Source organism: Lepisma saccharinum, unplaced genomic scaffold, assembly GCF_977018435.1.
Source record: "Lepisma saccharinum unplaced genomic scaffold, izLepSacc3.1 HAP1_SCAFFOLD_427, whole genome shotgun sequence".
Lineage (NCBI taxonomy): Eukaryota > Metazoa > Arthropoda > Insecta > Zygentoma > Lepismatidae > Lepisma > Lepisma saccharinum.
The window spans coordinates 215,918-228,313 of NW_028143126.1; the positions used below are offsets into that span (position 1 = coordinate 215,918).

General features: G+C 37.6%; 1 protein-coding gene across 1 annotated transcript in view; it reads right to left on the reverse strand.

The window, feature by feature from the left end:
• LOC145982803 (von Willebrand factor A domain-containing protein 8-like) overlaps window positions 1–12,396 on the reverse strand; it is a 172,799-nt gene that overhangs the window by 127,201 nt on the left and 33,202 nt on the right. The window contains exons 6-7 of the mRNA XM_083116170.1: window positions 3,101–3,276; window positions 1,505–1,611 (exon numbers count right to left, since the gene is read on the reverse strand). Coding sequence (XP_082972296.1) covers window positions 1,505–1,611; window positions 3,101–3,276 — 283 coding nt within the window. The remainder of the gene's footprint in view (window positions 1–1,504; window positions 1,612–3,100; window positions 3,277–12,396) is intronic.

Consider the following 12,396-nt stretch of genomic DNA (forward strand, 5'->3'; position numbering starts at 1 on the left):
CCCTGGTGTCGATTCATGGTTTTCCTAAAGTCCTTCCCACATTTAAATTCACCATAACTTTGTAACGAACAGAGATATTGCAGTGAAATAAAGTTTGTACTGCACAGCAGCCTTTAAAATTGTACCTGGCAAAACTGCATCAGGTGATTCCAAGATGGCATCAATTCAGAAGTCAGTGCGCTTTGTGGTATGTGGTATGCAGAGCTGAAATTGTGCATTCTGGTGCACGAATTCCAAACCTACGAGATGGATAGCCAAAAATTGAATATGTGGTGCGCTGTCAATGGATCACCTAATCAGGCCTTTCTTCTCAGAGGAAGATATCGGGACGGGCACTACTGACCTCAACATACTGCAGATGTTTTTACCTTCACCAGCTGATTGCACTTGGTGTAAAGGATGAAGTGCACTTCCAGCAAGAGAGGATACTTCCCCATTTCGCTCTTGCAGTCAGAAACTTCCTCGATCAAGAATTCGGAGGCAGATGGATTGGCCGCAGAGTACCTACACCATGGCCCGCAAGGTCGCAGACCTGGATCGATGTGACTTTTAGCTGAGGGGATGTGTTAAGATGGATGTGTACACTGAAAGCTAAGAGATCTGGATGACCTCAAAGCAAAGATATCTGCAGTCATTGCAGGCACTTCGGATGAACAGCTCCGGAAAGCCATTCTGGGTTTCAGGACGAGATTGCAGGAATGCATCGACGTGAATGGTGCCCTGTTGGAGGTGAAGTGATGAGGACGACAGATATGCAGTATTGCCAGGCAACATTTTAAAGACTGCTGTGAAGTACGAACTTTATTTCACTGAAACATCTCTGTTTGTTACAAAGTTATAGCAAATTTAAATGTGAGTAGGACTTTTGGAAAACCCTGTATTTCAAATCAAACAGTAATTGAATAAGAAAAGAAATTAAAAAAAGGAAGCATTGCTTTGAACTTTTATTAGTGTGAGACATCATGATGATGCCACACATTTTCATTAATTGAGCTGTTCGGGAGTAAAACTTGTTGACCCACAAAAGTTTAAAACTGAGAAAAATACAAGTGAAAGTTCCTCTATTGTATTACTTAGATGTTTCCGTGTAAGGTTATCAAGTTTTACTCCCAGGTAGCTAAATTATAGAGTGGGTGGGATGTTATTTTGCCTCAAGATTAGGCTCTTTGGGGTACCAAAAATGTTTTTAGGTGGAGATGAATACATACCTTCCCTTAAAGTGGAGGGAAGGGAGGCTAAATCTTTGCTTCAGATGATGGTGACTTAGTTTCATTTCTGCTCTACTTGTTTTCCCCAAACACAAGCAAAACTCGGAAATTAAATACTGAATATTGTGATTCTTTTACAATCAAAAATTTGCATTTTATATGTCATACACATATGTATAAAAATTATGACTGCTTCTCACAAAGATAATCTTGCTTTTCAAAGGTCCCAGTAGTAGTGCAATAGAACAGAACAATAAATTATATTACACAAATATCTACACGTAACAGATAATTACCAGACGCTTGATGATGTGGAGCTCCTCCTTTATGCTTAGAGGCCTCATGTGGTGATACAAGAACAAACTCAACATTTCAGCTGACAACCACTGACCCGTACTACCACCTTAAATAGAAAAAATGTATCATTTCCATGAAAAAGTAAAGAACAATTCGGAAAAACTATAAGACTAAAATTTAATTATTATACATTTTGCATCTAATATGCAGCATCCAGATAATGTGTTCCATGAATTAAGGATCTGTTACAACCAAAATAAGATTCAAATAAAATGAAATATTGCAAATAATTTTATAAATTATTTAATATTATAAACAGCATATTCTAACTTATTATATGTGGTTATGTTGTACAACCTTCTCGTTTGTGTCATTAGACACATTATTCATTAGAGATGAAGGGGGCCAGTGTTCTCCTGAAACGTTACATCAAAAAACATGCTTAAATTATTGTGACAACTGTAAACTACGAGAGGAATACAATAAAAGCAATATGTACACACAATATTGAGGTACGTGTAATAGACATTATGGAGTAGAGATGAAGCCAGTATGATGAATTACATATAGAGCTGAATCATAACCAAATGACTGGTTGTCTCACAGTTGCCAGGTCTTTTGTTTGTCATCAGATATTTTATGTAGTGTTACTAAATGTTTCTTTCTTGATTGTAAATTTTCTTGACTTTTCTCTCTTCTTCAAGTACGAATGAAAAGTTTGTGGAATATCACCACTTGTAAATGTTTAGGACATTCAATAATGAATAAAATATATACAAAATTCAAGTGAAAACAAAATTTTACTTAATTAAATTGGAAATGAAAACCAGAACAAAACTATGTTCAGTGAAATAAGTTCCAAGTATTGAAATGTTGTCAAGAAATAAAACTATAGTGCTTATGAACATAACTTGTGCATATTTTTGTTTCTATTTTTTTGAAGTGTGATTTTTCCATCGACTTTTTATTCATTAGTAAAGCTAACATGGTACTAACATGCTGCCAGAAAATTCTGTCTGAAGGAGGTAGTATGAATAAAAGGGAAAATTATATATTTTAAGGGTAGCAATTATTTTAGAGAAAGTTATCCAATGTATAAAGAGAATGTTTATAACTACAGGGGCAGCACCAGAAAACTTTGACTAAGTGAGCAGGAGCTACATAGTGATAAATTAGGAAAGAGAAATGTTACAAACATATACCCCCCCACTTCTTTCTTCCTCTTTTTTCACAATCCTGATTTCCCTTCATACATCTTCCTATTTATCTGCATCTACTATTCATTCGCAATTTGTGTTATCTCTCTCATCTCATATGTTGTACTCTTCATATATTTTTCTTCACTGATTTCTTTAACAGTAGTTCTGTCACTTCCTTTTTCTTCCCCATGACCATCTCGATACTCCTATTTTCCTCTCATCTATGTTTCTCGTCCTCTTTCTATTGTTCTATCTCCCTATCTTTGTATTACAACCACTCACTGTGTGCCTATCTCTTGCTCTACACCATGATAATATTAGGTTTAGATTTTTCTTATCCCGTTAAACTACAAAAAGTTTCAACTGTCAACTTGCACTCTGGCTACTCATACCCACCTATTGCTGGAGGTTCAGCTAAAGCAATGATCCTGAATGAAGGGTGGATCCTAAAGACCCCAGAATTCTTCATATCCTCATCTGTGAGACCATATGACGACTTTATTTCATCATACCTGTCGTGACGTACCAATCTTTTCCCATCATACAGCTGCAATTCCCGATCATGAACAAGTCTGTTAAAGGAAAACAATTACTTTTGAGCATAAAAGAAACAATATGAATGAACAGTTTTTATTGCTTAACGTTAGATAGAACAAGCAACAACAAATAATCACTTCCTTGAAGCCTTGTGTGTATGGCTGATACACATTACATTGTTTTGTGTGGCTTTAGTGTTGTAACCAGTAAAAACTTAGTGGCAAAATGTATTAAACAAACATAATCTGTTAAGATTAGTCATAAGGAACTTACATTATGATGACCACTGTCTCTCATTTAAAGTAGAAGAGAAAACACAATACGAATTCACATATGCCAAAATAGTGAGGGAACTGAAGCGTATAATTTACTAATGATAATTAACGTTACTGTACCAATCTGACAGTAAAATGATGGAAACATTTTTTGTAAAATTAAACATGTTCTACTGATATGTTCCAAGATCAACTTTGAATTTCACTCATTCATTCATTGTTTTCTTCCTAATTGGCAGGTTTTTTACTGCAATCTCCAGCTTTCCCTATTCTCTGCCTTACGTTTCGTAATAGCATACGACCCAGTTAATTTAATATTATCCATAAACTGATATCTCTTTCTTCCACTGACTTTTCCTCCTTCAACCAATCCCTCCAAGGCATCCCTTAGGAGGCAGTTCCTTCTTAGACAATGTCCTAACCAGTTTCTTGTCCTCTTCTTGATGGTCTCCATTATAGATCTTTTTTCACCAACTCTTTTCAGTACGGCTTCGTTTCTTACCTTGTCCATCCATTTTATATGCTCCATTTTTCGCCATGTCCACATTTCAAAAGCTTCGAGTCGTTTTTCTTCATTTCTTCTCAACGTCCAGGTTTCTGCACCATATAGTGCTACACTCCACACAAAACATTTCACTAATCTCTTCCTTAAACATGGGTCCACAAAAAACATTTTTTCTTCTATTGAAAGCTTATTTTGCTATTGAGATTCTCATTTTCACTTCTTGGTTGCAGCTCATGTCACTGCTTATGGTGCATCCGAGGTACTTCAAGCTATCCACTTGCTGGATTATTTCACTGTTTGCTCTCACATTAATATTCCTTGGTTTCCGTCCTATGACCATTGCCTTTGTCTTGTTTACATTAATCTTCATCCCATACTCCTCACAGCTGCTGTTTAACTCTTCCAACATAGTATTTATGGTTCTTTCATCCTCAGCGAATAATGCCATGTCATCAGCAAATCTTATGCAGTTTATTCTTCTTCCTCCCAATTTGACACCCCCTGTGCCCTGGAAACAATTTTTCACTATATCTTCTAAATAGATATTAAACAAAGTAGGCAACAGGCATCCTTGTCGTACTCCTCTTCCAATTTCACAGCCTTCTGTCATTTCGTCTCCTGTTCTCACTTTAACTCGTTGATTCATGTATAAGTTGCTTAGAAGTCTCCTCTCTTTCCAATCTACCCGAATTGTCTTCAGAATTTCTGAAAGTTTAACCCAATTCACTCTATCAAAGGCTTTCTCCAGGTCTACAAATACTACAAACACCTCCTATCCTTTCTCTAAATATCTTTCCCCAATGGTCCTCAGTAAAATAATTGCATCCCTTGTACCTCTTTCTTTAGTGAAACCAAACTGTTCTTCCTCTAAATCGCCACTGACCTTCGAGTATAGGCATCTGTTCAGAATTCTTAGAAGAATTTTTGCCGAGTGAGATATCAAGCTCATTGTCCTGTACTCAGAACATTTTCTGGCATTGCTTTTCTTCTGCAGAGGTACCAAAACAGTCTCCGTGAAATCTTGTGGCCAATCCCCTTTCTCATAGATTTCATTGCATAAGTGCAGTATTTCTAGTTTTCCATCTCCAGGCATTTGATAAGTTCAACAGGAATTTCATCAGTACCCGTTGCTTTCCCATTCCTCATTTCTTTAAGTGCTTGCTCAAATTCTTCATCCAGGATATAGTATCTTTTCTCATCATCAGGCACATATACGTCATTTTCTACATTCAGACTGTCTCGGCGATTCTCTTTCTGGTAGAGCTCTTCAACATACTTTCCCCACACATTCGATATTCCTTTTTTGCCTGTGATTTCACATTCTCCTTCGTCTTCTATCATCCACATTGTTTTCCGTTTCTTCTTTTGGAAGTTCAAGCAGTTTACTTCACGATACATCATGTCATACTTTCCCCTTTTTTCCAGTTCTTCAATTTCTTCAAATTTTTGTTTCATCCATTGTTCATTTGCCCTGTCCGTTTTTCTTCTTAGCTGGTTATTCAGTATCCTGTCATTTTTTTCCCTCTTCTGTATTTACGTTCTTCCATTTTCTCCGTTCCTCCATTTTTCCAGCATACTTTCAGTAATCCATGGTTTCTTTGCACTTTTCCTTTCCCTGTAGCCTATTGTTTCATCCACTGCCTTCTGTAAGAAACTTTTTATTCCATCCCACATCTCATTCTTATTGTTACAACTAGCTTTAAACTTAGTATAGTTTTCTTGGAAATTTTCTGCAAATTTTTGTCTTTCTTCTTCTTCCCTTAGCTTCTCTAAGTAGGGTTTCTTGCTCCCCTGATTTTGTGTTATCTTCTTGAATCTAAGATTGATTTCTGCTATTAGCAAGATGTGGTCTGAATTAATGTCAGCTCCTGGCAATGTCTTCGAATTTTTCAAACAACTTCGAAATCTTTCTTGTACCAGTATGTAATCTATCTGGTATATTTTGCTATCTCTTGGACATATCCAGGTGTATCTCCTTCTCGTATGTTGCTGAAACGGTGTGTTTCCAACAATTAGGGAGTTTCTTTTACACAAATTTACCAGGCCTTCCCCTCTCTCATTTCTCTCACCTAATCCATATCTTCCTACTGTACTACCATCCTGCCTTTCTCCTACTACAGCATTCCAATCACCCATTATGATAATGCATGATGCCATTCTCTCTTTTTCCATCAAGTCTTCTATCTTCTCATAGTTTTCCTCCACTTCTTCTTCTGACAACCTACTATGTGGCATATACACTTGAATTAACGATAAGTCTTTCTTATTTCCTTGAAGTTTCACGATTATAATTCTGTCATCCACATAATGCACTGCCACCCCGGTTTCCATGTTGATCACCTCCAGAATAAAACATCTTGAACTCATCACTCACTATTTCACCATTTTTGTTCCCACCTCACTTCTGATATTCCCATAACATCTACTATGTTTCTTCTAATTTCTGCTTGTAAGTTTTCTAACTTTCCAGACTGTAACAGGGTTCTGACATTCCACGTCCCAATCCCTAATCTTACTTTCTGTTTGCTTCTCTTTTTCCCACCAGTGTCCTTTGTCATAATGTGTCCTTCCCAGACATCCCCCTCCCGGACATCTGAATGGGGGGCTAGTTTACGTCCGGAATATTTTGCCTTAGAACAACTCATCACGATTGCAGTTTTTCTAGGGAAAAGATATATGCGGTAGCTTCCTGTTGCTTTCTGCACACCAATCTCTCTTTCGAATCTTGTAAGATCCCAAAGGGCCCCAACGAGGAGGTGAGGAGAGTGGATTTGGCTAAATGAGCCCTCCGGACTTCACTGAAATTCACTGCACCAAACTTGTATTGATATAATCATTAAAAGTAGTTTTTCACTTACATACATACCTTTGGTAAAGCTACCCCTGCAAACTGCAACATGCCATGAAGGGGTGTGGAGGTAGGGCCCCCACATCTTTTTAATTTTGGCACTTTGTGGCGGTGGTGTGATCAGCAGAATGATCTAGCCACCTTTACCCCCTCCCCATCATGTACTTATTTATTAGAGGCTGAGTGACCCAAAGAGCCACTCTGTACTGGGAAAAGTCCCACCTGAAATTCCCCACTGCAGGAATCAAACCTGGGTCTTCCACATGGCAGTCAGACACCCTACCCATTGGGTTGCCGTGGCTCTATACATGCCTGTGATAAATGTTTAACTCATAAATGCATTTTCCTCACCTTACCTAACACTGTAACTTTGAGGAACTGTAGTGCTGTAGCAACATTAGGTAGAATTTTCTTTTATTCTCCAACACCTCATTTGAATGATGGAAAACTGTATTAACTCACTTACTTAATACATATCGCCATTGATATTTTCTATAGATAATTAAATTGTTCATTTAGAAGTCCATTACTCCTGCATAGCTGTGTGGTTTATGCTCTTGCCCCTGGAGAAAACAGTCTCAGGCTTGATCTCCGATGGGAATGCCAAAAATGTTGGTGTTGATACAGCATTGTGAGGGCAATTGGGGAGCTACATGAAAGTAATATCAGCAGACTCAATGCACTGACCACATGTCAATCAATGAACCACTTGGCAGGCCTTGGCCCTCGATGGGTTGTTGGGCTACAGAATTTAGTTTCAGAGAAGTCCACTTAAAATAAAGAGCATGCATGATAAAACTATTACCACTGATACCTTATAATTTGGTACAGGTTGTTGAGTTCCGGTCGAGTCTGCATTTTCTGCTTCAATTTCTATATAGGAATCATGCGGGCCTCTCCGAGGGCGTAGTGGTAATCTCGTCGCCTTGTAATTGAGTGGTCCTGGGTTTGTCACCCATTGGAGGTACATTCCACAGTGGTTCATATTTCACTTTAAACTGTAGGTCCTGTCCTGATTAGCCTATATGTGCCTAAAGTGAACTTAACACTTTAGCTGCCATGGTCATTTTAGCAAATTGTCTACAACTTGCACAGTTGTATCGCCGGGGCGGTTCAAGTGTGTGTATTCTGAAGAGGCCAGTTGACTCGCCGGTGGTCAAGTGGCTGTTGAATTTGAATCTGCTCTCTGGGCAGATAATTGTAGAGTCAATGTGGGAGTGCTGGGAACAGTATTTTCGTTCTACAAGCGCAATATTTATATTATTACTTTTATTTATTAATTTTATTTATCATATTTTCGTGATTATTGTTTCCTTACAAGGGGGGGGGGGCCGTGCCCCCCCCTTCAAAATTAAAGTCTACCAAAAATGATGTATTTCACACATATAATTCCATTTTAGCCACAATAATATGTGTTAATTATTGCATGAACATCATAAATTCAAATTTAAGCAATGTTTTTTTTTAGAGAACAACACTTTTTGGAGAAAATGTGCCTTGTTTGGCCCCCCCTGGAAAAAAATACCTTCCTTGCCCCTCCCTGGAAAAAATCCTGCGGACGTCCATGGTCATTAGCACAGTGCACTACAATGCCAGGGGTGCGGGTTCATATTCTGGTTCAGACATGGATATTTGTATATGTCCCAATGAGAATCCATAGTAGTTTTTCTTGTATGTACGCATTGCTTGCATTGTAGAATTATTTTCTTGTAGTTTACGGTTATTACAAGCATTGGTCTCTCAATGGGAAACCCAGTATCCGGAATCATCTCCAGCATTTTTCTTCATTACATAGAATCTCCAATTGTTAATCAGATAGGTGCAGATATCATACTCTACATCAGATATGTAGATGATGTGCTAATTATTGCTAAAAATGAGAACACCATCATGTTGCTAAATGAATCACATTGTCGCATAAAATTCACTTGCGAACCCATAAACAACAATGTAATTTCTTTCCTTGCTCTGCAAATTAAGACAACTGACACAACAATTCAAACATCAGTCCATAGAAAAAAATTAGCAGGGGAGAAATACATCCATGCCAATTCAGAACATTCTCATATAACAATGGATAATATATTTTTAATTTTTTTCCCGAGAGCACAAAGACTATGCTTTTATAATAACGATATCAAAAATGAAGAAGAAAGGCTTTTTAATATAGCAAAAGAAAATGGCTTTCACACTAACAGAATAAACCAAATCAAAAAGCAAGTCCCAAGAAAACTAAAGGAAAAGAGAAATACAGACAAAGATGAAAAATCTGTTGAAAAGAAATTTGTGTGCATTCCATTCCACGAGGGATTCTCACATAAAATTGTAAAAAATTTTAGAAGATTTAATTTCAAAATTGTTTTTAGATCACCAAGAAGTTTGGAATGTACATTTAATGAATTCAAAATGAGAAACTCTCTACCAGATGTGGAAACCACAGGAATATATAATATAAGTTGTTCATGTTCAAAGGATTATGTAGGACAAACAGCAAGGAAAGTGGCAATAAGATGGCATGAACACGATTTTGACGTTATAAATCTAAACCCAAGAACAGGTTTGTCACCTCACATCATCGAAGAATAGCATTTGATTAAAAAGAGAAGGGTTTTAAAAAGATTGATGGGAAACATAGAGTTGAATGTCTGGGAAGCTTTGTTCATTGCAGAAGAACACTGGAATAAATTAAATAATGAAAATGGCAACATAGATCCAGTATGGAGTTTTCTTTTTCACAAATGGAGTAAGCCACCATCTTTAAAATTTAATGTAACAGAAAACATCAATAAACTTTGTGAAAACAATGATGACTTTGAATTACCTGATGAAATTTGGGATTCATAATTTTAAATAAAAAATAATGTGATCAAAAATTTTTATCTGAAATAAAAAAAAACAGACTGCTTCCTTTCACAGTTAAGTTGCTATATTACAACAATGCAACATTGACAACATCCATTATATAATGGATTTTTTTGTTTAAAAAATTACTAACCATTGTTATAACTGTATCTTTAGTCAAAATAAAAAATAAATGTCTGATGAAGGGAGTGTGTGTTCTCCTGAAACGTCACAACGAAAATCTGTTTTCTTATGCTTGTAATAACCGTAAACTACACGATACAATAAAATAAAAGAATGTATAGTATTTAGAGAAAATTGATAGGTGTGAAACTCGAGAAAAACTTGAAAACAGGAGATACTACTGCTTAAGGGTATTCCTTTTACCCAAAAAAGTCAGTATGGTGCCTGACTGCCATGCAGGAGACCTGGGTTCGATTCCCTACGTGGGTGATCTATGGTTGGTATTTTTCAGACCTTGTCGCTGCATAAAGCGGTTCCTGGGCTCACCAAGCCTCAAATCAACAGGTAGATGGGGGCAACCCTGCAGGGTAAAGGTGCCCTAAGCATGTAGCTGATCACACATCATAGAGAATATGTAGGGCCATACTCACACATCTTTTAAATGTGCTTTTTCATGGCACAGTGATATATTCATGGGAACTTTACCTATTTACCTTACCTATTTTTTTCTTATATCTATTTCCATTCTTACATATCTTTTATTTATCACATAGTTATAAAACATTATTCTAATTTATTTAGTATACATTACAGAATAAACTTATTACACACTAAATACTTCTCATTGGGTCTTCTTACACTTTTTATTACAATTAATATGAACTGTGCAATGAAATGCTTCTAATAATAATACAATACTATCAGTGGCGACCGGCGGCAACTATCATGGGTAGTGCCAACGTGATCAAGAAATTGAAAAAAAAAAACCTCCGCAATGCCCATCCCTGGCCCCTCCTTGAGGTTGCGCCACTGGCCAAGATGTTTATGTTTATGTTGGTAACGTGGAAAAGAACGTGTGTTTAAGTAATAACGCACTAATCCAGTTCATCATCACTCACTAACCTATCTTTATACACTACAGGACACTTCCCTAAAAACACAATTACAAGAGGAAGGGAAAAACAAATCCTCCTCCCCCATGCTCACATATTCTAACTGGATGTCGAAAATATATTTGTTGTAAAAAGAAATTGTTGAAATGCCAAAGGAAACTTGCATCATCATAGGATATTTTACTTTTATATTTTCAAAAAAGTCTGGATGGCCCTCTAGGTGCATCTCGAAATGTTCATTTAACTTTGGAAAAATACTAGGTTCGTTTCTCCAAAAGTACGCAGAAATTACTTCCCCAACGGGTCTTACAAATCAGTCGTATTTAGCGACATATCTCTAAAGGTGGCAACTGTGTCAACACTGCAATAGTTCCCTCACGGTGCCAAACAAAAACGGGCACGACTGGTGTCTTATGGGCTAACCCCGCCCCTGCCACTTTGTTCTCAGCTCATGGTGGAAATGTTTCTCGCTGAGACTTCTTCAACCCTCTGCACGTGTGCCAACTTGGTTAGGCCAGCTCTTGGGCAGCTCATACTGTTGCCTTGCGAGGGTACAAAACAGCTGGCGATTCAGTGGGGCAGTCGTCACGTCAGCTTGACCGATTGCAAGATTCGAATCTCCTTGTCTGTAAACTATCAATGTATTAATTTTACAATACTTGGGTGAGGTATGTGTTTCTTCTGAGGGTAGTGCTATGGCACGATGGCTCTACCCCTTGAGCCGCCGCTGCTATGTGTTAATCAGCGGTGATGCCAGGATTATTCATTTAGGGGTGTGGAAAGAAATTAAGGGGTGCAATTCTGAAAATAAGGAAAACATGAAACACGCATGCAACCTTTCAAAACTGGAGGTGGGGGGGGGGGGCAAGGACAGTTTACTTTTCCTTGTGGTTTATACTATCGTTCAGAAACAGCAACAGATAGGGCTAGTAGTGTGCAGTGACGCGATGCGCTGAGCAATGCAATGTGATGTAATAAGTTGAGAAAATGCAGCGATGGCACAAATGCGGTTGTCATTCGAGGCGCCGATTGAGTATCCGCCCCGTTCACCTGATTTAATTCCCCTAGATTTTTACTTGTGGGGGACCATCAAGGATGTAGTGTACAGTAAGAAGCCACACTCACTAGTGGACCTACGCCATGAAATTGAAATTGCTTGTGCAGAAATCCCTGTGGCTACTCTGCAAGATGTCATCAGGAATGTACAGCATCGTGTGCAAAGGCTGCTGGTTTGCAGTTTGCAGTTTGAGCATTTATTGTAATTGCATACAGAAACTGTGTCTATGTTGTAACTTTTGCCTTTGTATTGTTGTAATACTCACAATAATATAGCAGCTATTCCATTTTAAAGTGTGTATACATTTTTTTGAACACCCCGGTATGTGTGAAATATATAACTTTAGATTGACATTCAATTCCAGGGATGCTGTCCCTCTTGCCCTTGCCCTCCCCCTGGACGTCCACGATGATACGTATTAAGTCTTATACTCCCAAGAAAGTGGTTATACAGTGTAAACATTCAGATACACGTTACAGTCTTATTGAACTATGTAGTGAAATACAAAATGAAATCATCCTGTCCTTAAAAATACAATTTTTGAACCTTTCAA